Source organism: Ambystoma mexicanum, chromosome 3p (assembly GCF_040938575.1).
Source record: "Ambystoma mexicanum isolate Mex_15411 chromosome 3p, UKY_AmexF1_1, whole genome shotgun sequence".
Classification (NCBI taxonomy): domain Eukaryota; kingdom Metazoa; phylum Chordata; class Amphibia; order Caudata; family Ambystomatidae; genus Ambystoma; species Ambystoma mexicanum.
In genome coordinates this window covers 1,040,648,245-1,040,668,744 of record NC_090925.1, presented here as the reverse complement: position 1 = coordinate 1,040,668,744, position 20,500 = coordinate 1,040,648,245, and the positions used below count along the sequence as shown (strand labels likewise).

The 20,500-nt window shown below is 48.2% G+C and overlaps 1 protein-coding gene across 1 annotated transcript in view; it reads left to right on the top strand.

Annotated features, from left to right (window-relative positions):
• Positions 1-20,500, top strand: part of KIAA1755 (KIAA1755 ortholog) — a 435,570-nt gene that overhangs the window by 325,352 nt on the left and 89,718 nt on the right. Inside the window, exon 19 of the mRNA XM_069652397.1 lies at positions 793-970. Within this exon, the coding sequence (XP_069508498.1) occupies positions 793-970 (178 nt within the window). The remainder of the gene's footprint in view (positions 1-792; positions 971-20,500) is intronic.

Here is a 20,500-nt window from a genome sequence, read left to right as displayed (position 1 = left end):
GGAGCCCTCTTTCACCCACCGTCAAACCAACCATAATTAACCTCACATGGATTGGATTCCACAAAACCAAAAGGTTACCCAACGATTACAGCAAAAAGATCTAGCAAGCCGCCAACCAGCCCTTCCATGAGGTGCATACCACCCCGGTATGATCAAACCTTACATTTACTTCTACCGACTGCTCCCCTGCCACTACCTTTACCCACTCTGCCTGACCCCCAACTAGCCAAAGACCCTCTAAAAATCACTCTTCCACCTTGCACCATATTGGGATGTCCCCTATTGACTGCGATCACATTCCGAGTCAATGCCTCAGGAAGACGACAAATCTATGACTTATGCTTTTCTCTTCAGCTCTATTACACTCCACCACTTTAGCTGGCAACACCGCCCGAAGCACTCTCTACGCGTTTCAGTTCTCGGGTTACCGCCTAGTGATAGCACACTCCCAAATGACTTCACCATTCCGATAGACACATACAGACGCACAGGAGCCGTGTTCTTCTGAATGCTCTGCCGCTATTCCATCAAAAAAAAACCTCCTCTTACAGAGCCAATTGCAGCAAGGCCAAAAAAGATAGCAGACAGGTTCTAGACACTATAAAATGGTGCATAGCAACATATGAAGTGGTGCAACGAACACCACACTATTCATGGGTCCCCAGATTGCCCCAAGAGCCGGTATGTCTTCATGGAGAGGGAATTTCTGGTGCCCCTTTGTTACATTTTGGAAGGAGCCTCATTCCATGTGTCTTACACCTATCTTCACAACCCCTCTAAAATGCATTGCAGACCTCTGAGATTGGCTTGACCCACTCTTCTGGAGGCAGTGGGCTCTGCTTTGAGATATGGTTCCGGCGGAGGAAATCACAGGACACGTACACACTCCAGGCACCCTCCGTGGACATGAAGGAGTCCTGGACCACAGACCTGCAGAAGATTCTGTGGGACCAGGCTATTACAAATCGAGGTGAGTGGCAAGGCAGCCCACGATTCTGAGCGTGACGCTGTCTGTATTATCTTTTCATTTTCCAAGGCAATGATCCAACACATTTCTGTATATTTATTCTGTTAACGACAGTGTTGTGCTCATGTATTATTATTTTTTTTGGTAACTTGCATGCGCTATGTGTCGCTAACAGGCCTGGCCTCAAAAATCAATGTGCCATTTCAAGGGATCATTTTCAGTGTTTACCGACACTTTTCTAAATCTGAAAAGTGGTGTTGAAGGTGCTGTGGTCTCGACGGAAGATTTGTTATTTTAGGAATGTATGACAATCCCACAAAAGTGGTGCCGCATGGAGGAAGCCACCGGGAGCCGCTGAGGACCTGTACGCGTTGCCTGTGCATAAGCCCATGCTCCTGTGCAACCAGGGTTGGTTTCAATGATTCAAGTACTGGTGGCGCCCTTCTCTTGGCAAGTCACACACCCTTCCGGTAGATGAAGTTGCGGCTGTGTTTGGGGCAAGAGGGACAGTCGCGAGTTGGGTAGTTCTTCAAGTAGCTGTACTTTCACCTTGTCTACCCTGAAAAAGCAAAAGGACTCAGTAGCTGCTACCCGAGTGTCTGACAGTGCAAGTAAGTGCTAAGTAAAACTCACCATCAATGCATTAAACACATCAGTGGATGACGTCATTTCATTGGAATCTGTGCTTTTGGGTGCATGGCCAAACTATTTTTGAAATCACTGCCACCCCAGCAGATGCCGTGTTATTGGTGATAACGAAATGACCACTGTTTTTCCCGGCACTGCCAAATTATACATTTGGATGTGAAGTGGAAGATTTATCTCCAGCCTAAAGCTGGAAGTGAAATCGCCCAAGCCAGATGATTTACCACAAAGTAATTCCACCCGCGGTAAACCTGCCAAACATACCCATGGAGTCCTATGGACGGTATCAGGTAATAATGTCCCCATGGAAAAAGTCATCAGGTTGACGACTTTAAAAAGAAATGCATTAATGATGCACCCTCCAGGCTATAAAACACTTTCCCCTAATATTGTAGGACTGGAGGTAATAATATATAATTATACCCTCCTAGAATATTTGGAGAAAGAATTTTGGTAGCCAGGAAAAAGTCGCCAGAACCTCACGACTTTTTCACAGCGACATTATTACATGGAACCCTATTAACACCAAAAAGGGGGAATTACCACCACTTGTAATCCTGTGGCAACCCCACTGGGCCAAGTGGCGGTAACGGTAATTTAGTTTGGCGGTAATTCAGTTGATTTACCACCAAATTACTGCCAAATTACCACTGAACATATACAGAGGCACATTATCCTAGGAGGCCCCTTGGACTATAATCTAGTGACTGCTGGCAGAGGCATTCAAACCTCATATCAAAATCCTGACGCTGTCTGAATCAGTATAGGAGCTTCAGTGGTACAAACATTCCAATGTTAGGGTTAGTGCTGTGACAAATTAAATGAGCACGAAGGCCATTGTGGCCATTGTGCATTTTGTTTGTTTTTTTACTTGTAATGCGCGCCAGATCCGGAGGCATCAGGGCGCAGAAGGCAACAAGAGAATTTTCAGCTTGGGTTACATTGCTGTGCAGTCATATATAGGTACAAATTATACAAACGAACAAGGAGTCATATACAAGAATAAGATAAAATATGCAGAAAAACGTACGGATATTTGCAGACAGGATCAGGGATGGTAGGCAAGGAGGGTGTCGTGGGTAGAGTCAGGGCATTAACAGTCGTTTTCATTGAGCTGGTGGGTGAGGTTGTGCCTAAATTGTAGGTATGACTGATTAGCCCTAAGGGCATGTGGGAGGGAGTTCCAGTGCAGGGAAGCTACTTCCTCCAGTATTATGTGCTTAGTGATTCAAGCATACAACCCTTTTATCACAGAGTTCTTTGCTAAATAAATTTGCTAAGCAGACTGGAACCCTCTCTGGTGCCATTTGGCCCGCTTTCCCTTACGGGTCTTTTGAAAGTTTGAAATAGGCATGAACTGCATTTTCCATTTGGAATAATAACATTAAAAAAAAATGATATAATTATCCACGATTTTGATAGCGTGTTTTGCTCAGTAAGACACATGTAAAGTTTCTATTAAAATATACACTGGAATTGATTATTAGGAAAAAACATAACATTTTAAAAAGAGAAGCTTGCAATGTAAATTTAATTAAATTATTTTCTTTTTATGATCTCTGTGTTTTTCTGTTCTCACCACTGTCAGCGGCGGCGACGGTGGGTAGTAGCAAACGTGCACCTGATTACACAACTCTCCCCCACATAGAAAGAGGCACAGAGAAAGAGTGCGAGAAAGAGAGAGTCTGTGTGAAAGAGAGAGAGAGAGAAAGAGATAAGGTGGGATGGGGAGAGCGGGGGGGGGGGGGTTGCCCGTATTATTACCGCCATGCCGGTATTATTATGTTATGTATGTTATGTTCTCGGGCTGTGGAGCGCATACTGCAGCCGTGTGCATGGAATGGGAAACCTACCTATCCTTTCACTGAAGTACTGTGGGATTCACGCGTCACATTCCACATTCCCAGAAGCGCTTGGAAAGTGTCTTCAACATTCCACATCCCAGAAGCGCTTGGAAAGTGTCTTCAACATTCCACATTCCCAGAAGCGCTTGGAAAGTGTCTTCAACATTCCACATTCCCAGAAGCGCTTGGAAAGTGTCTTCAGCTCTCCCTCGTTGCATTCCACCCTCCTTCAGCCGTTTTGACTTCACACACATTATAATGAACATTATGTTCAAAGTTCCATGCAAAACAGCCAACCTCCAAGTCTGAACTGCAGAATCCCTAACCCCATTTCCCGCCAAGACAAGCATGTGCTGTGCTTGCGGATACTGGAAAGGTGGAACAAGTTTCCGCCATGACGGAGGCCGGTGTGGCTGAGGCCAATGCTGTGCTGGGGCCTCGTGTTGTTGTTGGAAAGTAATGTCAGAGATCAATCCCGTTTGGATGTCATATTGTAGCTACTAACTAGCGGGTGAAATACGTGGCATGCTTCAAAGGCCTCTGCAGCCAACGCCGGCTCATGACCTTGTTAAGGGCTTATTTTAACAGCGAATCAGTTTGCGAGTGATGGAGAGAGATTGCAGTCAACGAGTTTTGGCAGCACATTGCCAGACTGGGAACCAAAAAGGAAACAGCAAAGGAGCAGGCCTTTTCGTTCAATGCGCCCTGTCTCTAGAGCAAATTACTAATGCAGCCCAGACTGGCCTCCCCCACCCAACACTCCAAGTCTGTGAAGGCCCTACTGTTTAACAAAATATCTTGACAATTTCTGATTGCTCCACTCAACCCTACTTCTCGCAATTTGGTGCTCCCAAAATCCGTCCTCCTACACATCCCAGCTACCCTGCACCCTACCTTCAATCTCCTGAGTGTGCCCACCGTGTACAGCACTCCATTACTTCCCTGATAGGTTTGTGTTTTATACACCAAATATTTATTTATTTATTTATTTATTACATTTATATAGCGCGCAGGCAGCCCAGGGGAATTGTGGCGCTGTTACTTGTAGAGGCACTTAGTTACAATGGGTACAGGTTGTGCCTTCGGTTACAGTGAGTCAGGATCCTGTGTTCAGCGATAGGAGGTATCATACAGCATAATACATCATACATGTTACTGATGAGAGCTTGAACATATGGTGTTGGTTAGGTGAACAAGGACGTTTTCATTGCTTTGCGGAAAGCAGTCAGTGAAGGTTCAGCTCGCAGAGAGGTGGGAAGGGTGTTCCAGTGTAAGGCAGCAAGGTAAGGGAAGCTGGCGCCCCCTGCTCTAGCTCTTTTTACCCTAGGTACAGAAAGCAGATTGGCATATGGTGTCCTAGTGGGTCTGATGGAGGAGACCGGGTGGACTCTCTGGGATAGGTACACTGGGGCTGAGAAGTGGTGCATTTGTGGGTGATACTTAGCGCTTTGAATATGATCCTTTCCTTTATGGGGAGCCAATGGGATGCTTTTCTGGCGGCAGTGATGTGCTCTCTCTTGGCAATGCCTTGTGCAGCACGCAGGGCGCTGTTCTGGATTACTTGTAACTTCTCGAGGTTTTTGTTGGAGGTCCCTAGGAAAAGAACATTGCAGTATTCTAGCCGTGAGCCAGTTATGGCTCTGGCTATGTTGGTGCATGTGTCTTTTGACAGATAAGGTCTGATTGCGTTGAGGAGTTTAGCATGGTAAGCAGCAGAGGAGGCGATTGCGTTTACTTGCCTGCTCATGGATAAATTGGAGTCTAGATAGACGCCTAATGTTTTTACTGTGTCTAGTACTGGAATTCTGATTGAGTCAATAGTAAAGTGGCTAAACTGGGCATCAAGTTTCTTGAGGGTGTCAGGGGATCCTACGAGTAGGAGCTCAGTTTTATCAGTTAAGACAGAGGCCGTTGATAGCCATCCACATTTGGATTGTGTTATATATTTTGTTGAGAGTTGAACAGTGAGTGTCATAGTCGCCTGTTAATGTGAGAAGGATCTGAGTGTCGTCGGTGTAGTTGGTGTAAGAGATGCCCATGGCGTCAAGGATGAGGAAGAGGGGGCGGGTAAAGATGTTGTAGAGGGTGGGGGAGAGGCAGGAGCCTTGGGGCACCCCACATAGCATGATGGTGGGTGACGCAGTGGCAAGGTCAGAGAAGACCTGCATGGTCCTGCCTTGGAGGAAGGAGGTGATCCAGGTGGTGGCTTCTTGGGAGAAGTTGGCTGTGGAGGTGAGGTGATGGCAGAGGATGTCATGATCTACAAGATCAAAAGCAGCAGAGAGATCGAGGAGAAGGAGCAGAACAGGTTTCCCTTGGTCCCTTGCGTCGTCCATTTGGTTTTTGAGGTCGAGTAGGGCGGTCTCTGTCCCGTGTCTAGGGCGAAAGCCGGATTGTCTCAGTCCTAGGAGGTTGTGTTCTTCGAGGAAGTGCTGGACCTGCAGTTAGGCTGCTTTGTCTAGGATCTTGAGGAGGAATGGGAATGTGGTGATGGGGCGGTAGTTATTGGGGGAGGTGGGGTCAAGTGTGGGGTTTTTTATGAGAGGTCAGACCCAGGCTTCCTTGAGGCATGAGGGGACTCTCCCTGTGGTGAAGGAGGCGTTGACGAAGGCTGTTAGGAATGGAGCCAGGGTGTCTGCGCAGTCTTTGATGATGGAGGCGGTGCAGGGATCCCCTTTGCAGTTGGAGGGTTTTATGTTTTTCATGATGTGGATCATGTCTTTTTCCTGGATAGTTTTGAATGAGAAGGTAGGGGGGGGGCTCTGTGGGTGAGGAGAGTGGGGGGCTTGGGGAGGGGGTAGGGGGGGGTGGGCAGCATTAGTTTGGTGTTCAAAATTTTGGCTTGGAGAGAGCTAATCTTGTTAAGCATGGCTGTTTGGATGCCATCACACAATGCTTTATCTTTGGTGAAGTTTTGGGAGGTGGGTGTAGAGGTCTCGAGTTCTCTAAATATGGCAAACATTTCCTTGAAGTTTGATTTGGCCTCAGCGATTCTATCTTCAAATGATTTGGCTTTGGATTTGATGATGGCTTTCTTATATTCATTTGCGAGGGATTTGAAGATATGTTTGTCTTTAACATCTTGAGATTTTTGCCATTGCGCTAGTGCTGCTCGTTTGTCTGTGCGCAGTTTGAGAAGGTCTTTGTGTACCACGCATTGGTGTGGCTAGTGGGTTTGGTTTTGCGTGGTTTAAGTGGGGCGATAGCATTGATTGCAGCATTGATGGCAGTATAGTAATTTTTGACCAGGGTTTCTGGGTTATCGGAGAAGGGGTGTCTGAAGGCAGGTCCCTGTAGGAAGGGTAGGAGTCTTTCTTTGGTGAGTTGGCGGGCGCTTCTTGTGAGGGCTGGTGGTAAGAGCTGGGTGGGGCGGGATGCGGTTGTGGTGGTGGGGATGTTAAAGGTGATGGTGTGTTGGTCAGACCATGGGGTGGGGGTATTGCCTGTGACTGTGCGGGGGCAATTGTGGTGGGCGATCCAGTCTAGTGATCTGCTTAGGGCGTGCGTGGGGCCTGTGATGGTGTTGGTGAATCCTAGAGTGGCTAAGGCTGTGTCAAGTGTTTTGGCAGCAGGGTCTTTGGTGTCATTCAGGCTAAGGTTGATGTCCCCAAGGAGAATGACTTTGGATGACTTTTTTAGGTTGTCAGCCAGGAGGTGCGTGAGGGAGGCCGCCTGGAAGTCTCCTAGGGGGCCTGGTGGCTGATAGATGAGGTGTAGGGTGATGGTGCAGTGGTGTGAGATAGTGAGTTTCAATTGAAGGTAGTCACTGTTGGTGTTGATGGTTTTGTCAACCTTTCTGATGGTGATCGAATCTTTGGCTATGAGAGCGACACCGCCCCCTGTGGTCAGGCAATCTTGTCTAGTGATGGCATAGCCTGGTGGGAGTGGGAGGGACAAAGCGGGGCCTGAGGCTTCGTGTAGCCAGGTCTCAGTGACCATTAGCAGATCTAGATCTAGTGTGATGATGAGGTCGTGGATGTCTAGGGCATGACCATTGATGGATCGGGCGTTGATGAGGGCACATTTGAGGTGGGGTTCAGGGGTGACATTGATGGCAGTGGATGGCATAATCAAGCCTATGGGGGGCACATTTTCTGAGGTAGTAGTCATAGGCAGAGTAGCATTTGCATCAGTGGACAACAAGGGTGTGGTAGAAGAATTGCACATAGCGGTATTTACATTCAGACCTGTGGGGGGCACATTTGCTAGGGTCATAGACATAGGCAGAGTAGCACTTGCATCAGTGGACAACAAGGGTGTGGTAGAAGAATTGCACATAGCGGTATTCACATTCAGACCTGTGGGGGGCACATTTTCTAGGGTCATAGACATAGGCAGAGCAGCATTTGCATCAGTGGACAACAAGGGTGTGGTAGAAGAATTGCACATAGCGGTATTCAGATTCAGACCTGTGGGAGCACATTTTCTAGGGTCATAGACACAGGCAGAGTAGCATTTGCATCAGTGGACAACAAGGGTAACAATTGCACAGTATTCACATTCAGACCTGTGGGGGGCACATTTTCTAGGGTCATAGACATAGGCAGAGTAGCATTTGCATCAGTGGACAACAAGGGTGTGATAGAAGAATTGCACATAGCAGTATTCACGTTCAAATCTGTGGGGGGGCACAAATTCAGCAGTCTTAGCCTTTGTTGCAGTTGCATTGTGGTCAGAGCCATGCATACTGTCAGGGTTTAGGTCAGTTGTGTTGCGTAGTCTATGGCGTTTATAGACTGCTGAGGCTGGAATGGATGGGTTAGTGGCTGATTTCAGTGTTCTGGATTGCAGGCGCGTATTGCGTACAGTCGTGGGGATGGGTGTTGTGAGCAGAGCGCATGTGAGAGTATGGGCGCGTAGATGCTGTAGTCTAGTGGCGAGTGTGTGGTGCTGCTCAGGAGTGCGGGACTCCTTACCTTGTAGTTCAAGCAGGGTTCCACGGCAGACGGCAGGCTGTGAGCAGCGAAGAGCTGCAAAGAGGAGCGCTGGCCTTTTTCTGCGGCCTTCTTCTCCCGGCTTCGCCTCACGGCACCCTCCACCTCCATTTAAAGCAGGAGGGGAGGGGCAGCCAGGTCGGGGGAGAAAATCAGGATCCGGGCCTGCGGCGGTGATGTTCACGGGCTGCAGGGACGCTCCGGTCGTCATGGGGATGGCGGCGGCAATCTTAGGAGCCGCGTGGCACGCGGGAAGCAATGATTCTGTAGCAGCTGATCCGAAAGAAAGGAGATCAGCTGTTAGGGCCTCAGCTTGCAGATGCGCTCGCAGCGGAGCTGCAAAGAGGAGCACTGGCCTTTTTCTGCAGCCTTCTTCTCCCGGATTCGCCTCACGGCACCCTCCACCTCCATTTAAAGCAGGAGGGGAGGGGCAGGCAAGTCGAGGGAGCAAATCAGGATCCGGGCCTGCGGCGGTGATGTTCACGGGCTGCAGGGACGCTCCGGACGCATACACATGCAAATACATCACATGCCCACATGTGGCATCAGGGCAGTGCGCGCAGCTGCCACAAAGCGCTCTCTGCTGCACGCTGCTAAAATCAGCTACTTTCACCAGGGTTCCTCTGGGGCACCGGAATTAAATGAGCTGCTATAATCAGTCTTCTGGTACTTCACCAGGGCATCATCACCTATCACAAGCTTCCTTGGCTGCACCAGAATAGGATGAGCTGCTGTTACCAAGCTCATTTGCCTGTTATATCGTGAGAGACAGTTTCAGTCGCAAACCTTCCTGGGCAACTCCCTGAATGAGTGCATTGCTTTCACCAGGCGTCTTATGAGCACTGACGTAGCCAGGGCCCGCACCCCCCACAGTGCAGGGGACCTAGCACATGTCCTGGGAGGGGGTCACCTCAGACTAACAAAGAAAAAAATAAATGTTTTAAAATTAAAAACCAGAAAAAAGGAAAGTTTCGTTTTGAAGTCACTCTGCCTTCATAAAGAAATAATTTCTGTTACAGCATAACAGAAAAAATGTCTTTATGAAGGTAGAGCAACTAGTACAAGATGCTATTTCTTTATGAAGTCTGAGGGCACCCCCGCCCCATGACATGGAAGCCTACTGGCTGGAGGCCTCCATGTCATGGGGCGTGGAGATCTTTATGACTTCAAAAAGAAATAGTTTCTGTTTGAAGTCACTCTACCTTCACAAAGAAATTATTTCTGTTCCATTTCGGTCCTTTAACATAAATAATTTCTTTATGATGTAAGAGTGACTTCAAAAAGAAACCATTTCTTTTTTAAGTAATGAGGCTCCCCTCGATCCCATGGCACAGAGGCATTCAGATCCTCTGCAGATGACGGGAACAAGCATCCCAGGGTGCTGCAGGGAGCTCAAGGTCTCGTTCCCTACACTAACAGATTACAGGTACGAATATGTATTTTCTTTAAATGTGTGTGCGTGCATGTAAGTGTGTGGGCAAATATATGGATATAATATAATGTGTATTAATGAGTGAGTGCATGATGCAGCCTGTGTATGCATGTGTGGGTGTATGGTGAAAGGGTGCACACACAAATGTATGGCTGGCTGGCTGTGTGTGTGTGAGTGTATGGTGAAATTGTGCACACTTAAATGTATGTGTGGATTCCTGGGTTGCCTATATGGTAAAAGGGTACACACTTAAATGCATGGGTGTGTCATGCTGCGCCCATGGAAATGCTGGCAGCGTTGGAGGTTCTAGCGTGAGGCCATTACGTAGTCTCCTACATCTCTGGTGAGTGGTCTAGTCTTCATCCAAGATGGCTGCCGCAGTCATATCTCCGGCCTGTGTCAGAGGTACGGTGCGTTGTATCCGTTTCTTGGATCCCGCTGCTGTTACCCCGTTAGCCGTTCTTGTGTCAGTTAGCCTTCGTTTCTAGCTGCGTTCCTTCCCGGTTCTGTGCCGGTTCCTTCCTAGTTTACCGATCTTCCGTCTTCCCTCCTTGCCTCTTGGCTCCTCTCCCCCGCACCCTGTGGTTTCCACGTTCCAGCTTCTCTAGCTTTCTGCCCGGTCTTCGCTTCTGCATTTTAGCAGGTTATTATTCTCCTTTTACTGGCTTGCCGGCTACTTTGTATCCTTCGCACTTACCTTTGTATTCCACCCAGCCCTTCATGCTGGGGTTCTGACTGTCCCACTCCTATTCTTGTCTCGCTCTCTTGCGTTCTCCCTGCACCTTAATGCGCCTCCTCACTTTTACCTGTTCTTAGCCTACCTTCTCGCTAGGCTTTCTCTCCTTGCATTCTTCCCTCGCGTTCGCAAGGATTCTTGCTTGTGCTGTTCCGGCAGTCTTCTTCCAGACGGCGGATCTATGTTTACTTAGTCCTCCTCTGTGTGTTCCATCAGTTGCCCCCTGAGCATTCTAAGGACTCAGACTCTTCTGTATTCGTCATCAGAGTGCTGCGTGGGCATCTTGCCCCTCCTGCAATCCAGGAAATACGTATACAACAGAGTTACTTATTTATGCAAACCGACTTCAGTGCACCATTCCACCCAGGGTTTTTTTGTGTCAGGAGGCTTTTTCCCTGTTTTATGGGGCTTGCTCCTCGGAGTTCCCTTTGGCTTGGATTCCTCATCAGGCCAAGGTGGCCTCCGAGGAGCTCGTCCCTACCTCCACGATAAGAAAGAATCTAAGAAGCCTCGACAGAGAAAGCGGTCAGAGAATCACAAAAGCTCGACTGAAGACCAAGGTGAGGAGGAGACTAAGGAGGATTCACCAGTGCATGACAGGGTGGCTGGGTGTGCGTGTGTACGCGCATTTATGTATGGTGAATGATGTGTGTGCTCATTTTTCAGCTCTAGAAAACCTACATTTCGGAGGGGCTAACTCTTCAAATGTTGGGGAGGTGCTAACTTCACGGGCGGTGGGGGAAGGGCAAACTTATTTGTGTGGGGGCATCTAACTTCTTTACACATTCTAATGAGACTATTCTAGTGCAACCTCAATCTTACAAGCAGTTAACTCTCTCCTTTAAGTATGAAAACACCCACTTGTGGAAAGCTGTGAGAATGAGGTCGCCTGTCCCATCTCTACCCTTCCAATCCCTCCCCTGGCATGCACGTACTAAACCTGCATCACAATTTCAAATGCCTAATAACTAACAGTGAAATGCTTTATGTTAGCAATTGCCGGGCCTTTGTTAACGGCGAAACCCATGCACTGTTTAACATCTGTGTCCTTTTCTGTTTGGCAACAGCATTGTAGGTCAGCCAGTTCGAGTCATCATAGCCCAAAATGAAGTCCAGTTAGATCAATGGTGTTGTGCCAATGCTTGCGTTTAATGCCATGATTACTTATTGGTAATCTTCATTACTCATAGCCCAATCTTTCCTCACCCTATTTCTTGTGTACAAGACACTTTGCCTCATACACAAGTACGGGATGATGTAGCGGGACATGGAGGTAATGCCTGGCTTAGTTACCTGCAATCTTTATTACTCCTAGCCCTTCTCTTCCTTGTCCTAGTACTTACCTATGAGGCAAGGTGCCTCATATGTAAGCACTGGGACAAGGAAGAGGAATGTGGAGATAATTCTGGGCTGAGGTGCTTATTTTGGGGGTTGGGGAAGGGGTTTGGAGGGAGAGGGGCTGTGTGGGGGGAGCAGGGATTGTGCAAGAAATCATAATGGTAATCCATCTCCAGGCTAAGCAGGCATGATATGTGGTATTAGTGGCTAGAGAGGAATTTTGGTGCAGCTTGTATAGTCATTTCTTAGCTTGGATTGACTTTTTTTTAACTGGACAGCTCTGATAAAACAGTCCTGCTAAGTGTAATTGCCTGGCTAGAATGGCATTTGGTTTCTACCAGTCTAGCCATTTCTTACTGTAGCATTGTATATTTTTCTGGGCATCTGTGATAAAACAACTATGATAAGTGTTATTGTTTCGACTGGCATTTTGGTGCAACCAGTCTAGGTATCTCTAAATGTGGCATGGCATGCTTTACTGTAATATGTTATTATGTGTCTAGAATGGTCTATAATGTGAAGCCAGTTAGACATGTTTTCACTGTCGCATGACATTTGTAATAGCAAAGATTTCAATTAATAAAAGCTTTAATGTTCCTGTGCACTGTTGGTGACCTGCATGAATTGGATTTTTAGACTGGTGTTACCCTACAAAACAATTCCAAATGCTCTGGCTTTTTAGCCATTTTTTCTCACAAAATGTGTTGTATAATGTATTAAAACACGTGCATATATATATATATATATATATATATATATATATATATATATATATATATATATATATATATATATTCTGAGGCTTGTGGAATCTGCTTAGATCACATGCTGTGCATAGGCCGACATCTAGTGGAAGCTGCAGAGTATTACAGTTTGTTTTTCGAAACTCGAAAATGGGCGTCGACACAGGGCGTGCCAGTAATACTATCCGTAGTGTGACGTCCACTGTACCCAAGATCCCTCACGCGTCTAGGATCCTCAGATTGTTTTTTTCCGCCAAACTGGTCGGAAGAATTTTGCGGAGTCCCCTCGCCTTAGCCATACTTTTGCTAAAATATTTAAAATATTAATCTATTGACATCCTTCCCCACCCCAACGTCGAACTTCGACACTCGACGCCGGCTGGAGAAGAAATCGACCGTCGGCTGTTGCACGACGGATTTTGGCCTCGGAAGGCCTCTGGCCTCGGCCCGGGCTTGGAAGGCCTCTGGCCTCGGCCCTGCAAGTAGGGAGAGTGGGGGGTTGTACATACTCTACACTCTTGGTATATAGGTTCACCTTATACATTTCCTACACTTAACAGCCCGCTGCCTCAAGGTGCGTATGGAGGGTACCCCTTTTCAATTCTGCCCCAAGTGCAATCGCAAATACCCTTGGGTCGACAGGCACGCCACGTGCAATCTCTGCTTGCCGAGGGACCACCCCGAAGCGAACTGCAAAGCGTGTAGTAGGTTTAAACCTAAGACACTTAAGGACCGTTCGACGAAGCGTTGGGCCCACCACGCCAGGCAGGCGGCCATGGCAGCGGAGGGCGCCTTCAGCGACAGCAGCAACGCCGTACTTTTGGACGGCGAGGGCATTACGGCGTCGAAAGACAGCCGAGCGCAAGTCCCCGACCTCGGAAGGTCATCCGGCAGGGCGGCTATGGGGAAGACCCCCGGCAACACAAGCGCTTCACACACTACACACACTAAACACACGAAGTCCAACCGAGACTCGACGACGTCGAGTTCTCGGAAAGAGGCACAAACAGAACGGTCCGATTCGGTGTCCTCTGGGCGATCTCGATCAAGATCGTCGCATGACTCCAGGCAATCATCCACTCTTGCCAAGAGTGCCTCGCTCCCTAAGCTAACAGAAGTTCGATCGTCAGAAGACGAAGAGGACTTCCACCCCCAGGCCGCGCTCCAGGAGTCGGAGCCCGCAGTAAAAATCAGCGAGGCCCCACGCTCGAAGGACAGCGACCCCACCCCCGATCCTCGACGCCAGGCGTCAAAAACCTCTGCAGCCACTAAAGGACAGGGAAAACATTTTTACACTCACGGGGAGGTGGGAAAACAGCAGAAGAAGCAGCCTTTGCACTCTTCCACACCTGTGAAACACACCACTCCCCCTAAACAGACAGACAAAACCAGGTCTGCTGATATGTCTAAAACCAGAAAATCTACTCAAGATAAATCCCATAGACTTGCTGAGAGAGTCATTTCCAGTTCGAGAAAATGGTCGAGTGAAGACATAGATAGGGTCATGTCAAGGATGTCTCCTCTGGCTGATTTTTATGATAAAAATCCAGAACATTTCCTCTCATATGATCCACAAGGGGCGACACCCTCAGGCTCTAATGATCCTATCCCCCCGAGTAAAAAGCCCCGGTTTGAAACACCGATGAGGTCAGACCCCTTCGAGGTACAACCATACTCAAGACCATACTCACTGTATCAAGGAAAGGCTTCCTTTGGTGAGGACCAAGAATTTGGCATGGTAGAAGAGCAAACCGGGACCGGCTACTATGGGGATGATGAGGACCAGGAAGAGGAAGAGGAAGACCCGGAAACATACAGAGTAGATTCCCCGGTAGAGAACGAAGCCCCGGTTACCGACTCCCCGGTCGATAACCAACCCCTCCTAAACGAGGTGCTCGCACGCGCAGAAGAACATTTCCATATTGACACCCACGGTGTCCAGGAGGAGACGGACTTCGCAGAAGAGTTAGTGGGAGAAAGGAGGCCTGTTGCCCAGACCATCCCTATCCTTAAGTCCATTCAGCGAAGAATAGACCCGTCCCTGGTGAACCCGAACCTCACCAGAGCAGTCAATCCAAGGGTTGAAAAACTTTTCAGGGCGGCCCAGTCTGACCCTCTCTATATAAGAGGACATCTGAAGCCAGACTCCCTAGTTGTCACAAACACTCGTAAGAGGGCTGGAACACCCTTGTCATCGTCCGAAGCTCCTCCCGACAAGGAGAGCAAAAAACTATACGGTTTCGGCAGGAAAGTAGCCTCAACGTCCGCCTATCAAGCAAGGATTGCAAACTCCACCACCCTGTTGGCCAGCTACAACTGCCATCAGTGGGAAGAAGTCGCGGCACTCATAGCCTCTGCTCCTGAACCTTTAAAGGGCCAGTTAGCTCGGATTTCCGCAGAGGGTAGAGCCGTGTCTGGTTGCATTTTGAAAGCAACCTTCGACGCCGCGGACAACGCAGGCAGATTGATAGCAGAAGGCACTGTTATCAAAAGACATGCGTGGTTACGGCAGTCTGCGTTTAAGGCAGAAACCCAGGCATCATTGTTGGACAAACCGGTGGAAACCGATCTGTTGTTTGGTAAGGCGGTCGAAGACGCACTGAAGAATGCCAAGGACGAATACGAGACACTCAAGTCCCTTGGCCAGTTAACCAATAAACCCCTAACCAGAGAGGGAATAGTAATTTTCGTCGCCCACGCGGCCAACATTCCCAGAGAGGATCTAACTATTCCCAGGGGCAGGGTACACAGTGGAACAACAACCAACAGTCTACCCAGGGTTACGGCAGGGGTAATAGGAGAGGTTGTGGTAAAGGCAGAGGCAGCCCCAGCAAGGGAGGCGGCACGCCTCCACCAAAGCAGTGACGCTCAGTTCAGGGTCCCTTCTCACGCAACCCCAGTAGGGGGACGCATTTCCAACTTCACCCAGGCTTGGGAAGGGATCACATCAGACAGATGGGTGCTGTCAACAGTATCCACAGGATATTGTATAGAACTACTGCAGCGTCCCCGGAACCATCCTCCACGACAAAGAGTACACTCTTTAGAACATCAGAAGATTCTCCTCGAGGAGATCGCCATTCTGCTAGAAAAGGACGCAATAGAACTCGTCCCGGGACACCAGGTAAACAAGGGTATTTATTCAACTTACTTCCTTGTGCCAAAGAAAGATTTGACAATGCGCCCAGTATTAGACTTACGGCCTGCCAACAAGTATGTCAAGCCCCAAAAGTTTTGTATGACCACGCTACAAGAGGTAATCCCCCTCCTAAAAAAGGGGGATTACATGGCAACCTTGGATATGAAAGATGCTTATTTTCATATTTCCATGTTCCCAGCACACAGAAAGTACTTGCGCTTCAAGGTGGACAGTCGACACTACCAATTCAAGGTACTGCCATTCGGGATAGCTTCGGCACCAAGGGTATTCACCAAGGTACTGGCGGTGGCGGCTGCACACCTACACAGGGAGGCAATCCCAGTGTACCCTTATCTGGACGACTGGCTCATAACGGGGGAAACCCCAGGAATTTGCAGGACAAACATTCAAAGGACTATCGACCTCCTCCACGAGTTAGGCTTCTCAATCAACGAGAAAAAGTCAAGCCTGGTGCCAAGCACCTCCAAACAGTTCCTAGGAGCAATCCTAGATACTCAAGAGGGGTTGACCTTTCCTTCAGAAGAAAGAATTCGGAATATACTACTGCTAATTCCGCATTATCAGTCCGGTCAACAAAGCAATGCGTTTACTGGGCATGATGGCGTCATGTATTTACCTGGTCCCCCACGCGCGCCTGTGCATGCGTCCCATGCAGGAATGGTTGGCGAAACAGTGGTCTCAGGCAAGTGGTCACTGGGACGATCTAGTGGTCGTTTCGCCAACACTGGTACAAAGCCTTCACTGGTGGACAAGAGAGAATCTTGCACAGGGGAAACCCTTTTACAATCCCGAAGTACAGGCAGTAGTCACTACAGATGCATGTCTGACGCGGTGGGGAGCTCACCATCTCCACCACACAGCTCAGGGTCTCTGGTCTCACTCAGTGGCCAAGAACCACATCAACCTGCTAGAGCTTCTGGAAGTATTCAGAGCGCTTCAGGCGTTCAAGCCCCACCTACTAAACCTGTCAGTGCAAATCCGGACGGACAGCACAACAGCCATGTTCTACCTGAACAAGCAAGGAGGGACTCTCTCGCCAAATCTGTCCAAGCTTGCCCAGAAAATCTGGATATGGGCACTCAGACGGAACATCTTCCTGTCATCACAGCATGTTCCAGGGGAACTCAATTCCCTAGTGGATGCTCTGAGCAGAGACTCCCTCCCAGAGGAACACAAATGGGTTCTACACAGAGAGGTCGTAGAAGATATCTTCTCTCAGTGGGGTTTCCCCACTATAGACTTATTCGCCACAAGCGAAAACAGACAATGCCCAGGATTTGCATCCAGGTTCCCCCAACCAGACTCCCAGGTGAACGCCCTGTGGATGAACTGGTCAGGGATGTTTGCGTACGCTTTTCCACCAACTCCTCTCATCAGGAAAGTGGTGAACAAGATGAACAGAGAGTCGATGACGCTCGTCCTAGTTTCTCCCATGTGGGCAAGACAACTGTGGTTCCCACACCTACGCAGGATGGCGGTGTGCGAGCCCATCAAACTTCCAGCCTGGTACAACCTATTGTCCCAGCACCAAGGTCAAACAGTGCACCAGCAACCCAACTCAATGAACCTGGCAGCATGGCTCCTGAGGTCATAGAGTTTGGACATCTCAATTTGCCACAAAGGTGTATGGACATCCTAAAGGAATCTAGGAAACCAAACACAAGGCACTGTTACTTTGACAAGTGGAAGAGGTTTGTTATCTGGTGCCAGAGTAGACAAATCAACCCGGTTGATTGCACTCCTTCCACTATTGTTACATACATGCTCCACCTGCTAGATGCAGGATTGGTTTTTAACTCACTGAAAGTACACCTGGCAGCCCTGTCGGCTTACACCACTTCCCATAGCAAGGTTTTGTGGTGGAAAGTACCAGTAGTTAAAGCCTTCCTGGAAGGAGTAAAGAGACTTCAGCCTCCTATTTCTAACCCACCACCAGGGTCGGACCTTAATGTGGTGCTAGCCAAGCTCACGGGCCCCCCTTTCGAACCCATGTATAAAAGCAGTCTCAAACACCTGACATAAAACGGCCTTCTTAGTAGCTATTACTTCTATGTGAAGGGTCAGTGAAATTCAGGCTCTGTCAGTGCAGGATCCCTTCTTTACTGTCCATAAAGAGAAACTGGTTTTACGCACACACCCTAGGTAGGTTCTCACCTAAATTTATATCAAAATTCCATGTAAACCAGTCCATCGAGCTTCCGGCTTTCTTCCAGGACCCACAAAGCTCGGCTGAGGTGAAACTACACACCCTAGATGTGCGTAGGGCGGTCCTCTACTATGTAAATAAAACCAGACCGCTAAGAAAAACAGATCAACTGTTTGTCTCCGTAGCTACAGGCAGAGAGGGGGATCGCGTCTCTAAAGGTGCCATCTCGAAGTGGATTATTAACTGTATCCAGCTGTGTTATTCACTCTCTGAAAGAACTCTGCCTTTCACACCAAGAGCCCACTCTACTAGAGGCATTGGGGCCACTCTGGCTTTCATTGCAAATGTACCCCTTGACACCATTTGCAAAGCAGCTACTTGGAGCTCTATTCACACTTTTACTCAGCATTACTGCATTGACACCCATTCCAAGGCAAATACACAAGTGGGACAAGCGGTTCTAAGACACTTATTTGCTCATGACCCTTCTCACATCCCACCTCCTTCTTCAGGTACTGCTCGCTAATCTATGCACAGCATGTGATCTAAGCAGATTCCACAAGCCTCAGAAGGGATACATTACTCACTGTAATCGTATTTCTGATGCTTGTATCTGCTTAGATTCACATGCGACCCACCCTTCCTCCCCTCTGAGAGAAGGCGCATGATTGCTTGTAGTCTTACCTTTCTGTCTATCTGCTTGGATTATCTGTACTCACGCTACTCCTCATGCTACCTCATGTCAGAAAAAATACAATCTGAGGATCCTAGACGCGTGAGGGATCTTGGGTACTGTGGACGTCACACTAGGGATGGTATTACTGGCACGCCCTGTGTCGACGCCCATTTTCGAGTTTCGAAAAACCAACTGTAATACTCCGCAGCTTCCACTAGATGTCGGCCTATGCACAGCATGTGAATCTAAGCAGATACAAGCATCAGAAATACGATTTCGGTGAGTAATGTATCCCATATATATATATATATGTATATATATATATATATCCTTCTATTCTAGTACAGTGTCCCGCATACCCCTGAAGTAGCACGTTTGTGCGTATTGCACAAGCATGGTAATCTAGGCCGGCCCAGAGTGTGGCACACCCGTGATTTGTTGCCGAGCTGGGGGTGTGGGAGGGGCCTCAGCATGGCTCACTGGGGCCCCCAGATTTTGTGCTATGCCACTGCTTATGTGACACAAGTGCATAGTGATTTCTTGTCACCAAACGTTCTCACTGTACCAGGACAGAATGAGCAACATTCACACACTTTCTCTATTGCACATATATACGCAGAGCTGCTTACACCCAGCATCCTCAACTGCTCAGGGCAGGGATAGTGTCTGCCATCAAACCTCCTCTTCTACATCAGGGTACAGTGAACGTTTGTCACCAAACTGCCTCATTCACAGAAGTGCAGACTTGGTTGCTGTCGTCAAGATTCCCCTGCTGCACTGGGACAGAATAAGCTACTGTTATTAGGCTTTGCCTGCTGAGACATAAAATAGTGCGCTACTGCCATCAAGCTTCGTCTCTATTACTTTAGCAGAGTGAACTACGGTGGGCAGACTACCACTGCACCAGTACAGAGTAAGCTGGTATCACCAAGTTTAAGCAGCTAAATCAGCAAAGAGTGAGCCACTGTTACCACCTAGCTATGGAATGACTGTATGAGCCACTTGTCACTGCCACTACACTTTCTGTGCTGTGCAAATGGAGGGAGAGCTGGTGCTACCAACATTCCTGTACTGCAAGAAGGAAGAGTGAACTGTTGTCACTGAATTTCCTTACGCCACCAATGCAGAGTGAGCCACTGTCAGAAGGGTTCCTCCAGATCCTCGTATCAGATGTAGTTTATGTCACCAAGCTTGCCCCTTACTGCTGTGGCAGAAGCAAGTTCTGTCAGAAGGATGTTTCTGCTGCATAACTGCAGCATTAATGACTAATCAAGCTACTCTTGTTTGCACCAGAGCATAGTGGTCTGCCCTGACTACGTTTCTTCACTGCACCAGTAGAGAAAAAACTACTGTCGCCTAGTTTCTTTTATAGCACAAGTGAGCTTGTGGAGAAATGTCATCTGCACTGGCGTGCAAGCCTGTGTAAAAGTATGCTGTTTTTTTCTCTCTCATGAAGTGGGCTCTGCTATTCAGTCCTCACCTTCCTAATGCTTCATGCTGAAAAAGTATAGTGCACATGTATTCTCTTGTCTGGGCCCTGTCTACTAACAGACCAGCTGCTGACATGTAGTTTGGCAACATGGCAGTCACAGGACTACCTGTACATTCCTGACAACAGCCTACTGGAATCTAAATTATTGCAAAATGCATGGGTTGCCTTTAAAAGGGTGTCCTCTTATATAGCTGTGTCTCCCCAAGGCCTGGTAGCAGCTTGGTTAAATATTAATAGAAAGGTATATATATATTTATAAGATATAGTTGCCTAAGAAGGAATACAGTTAGACCATGCCAACTTCACATGATATGATTTGACTAACAACTGGTTTCCTGCGCCTACAGCAGTTTTGAGAACGTTTATATATCACGGTATGGGGCTAGT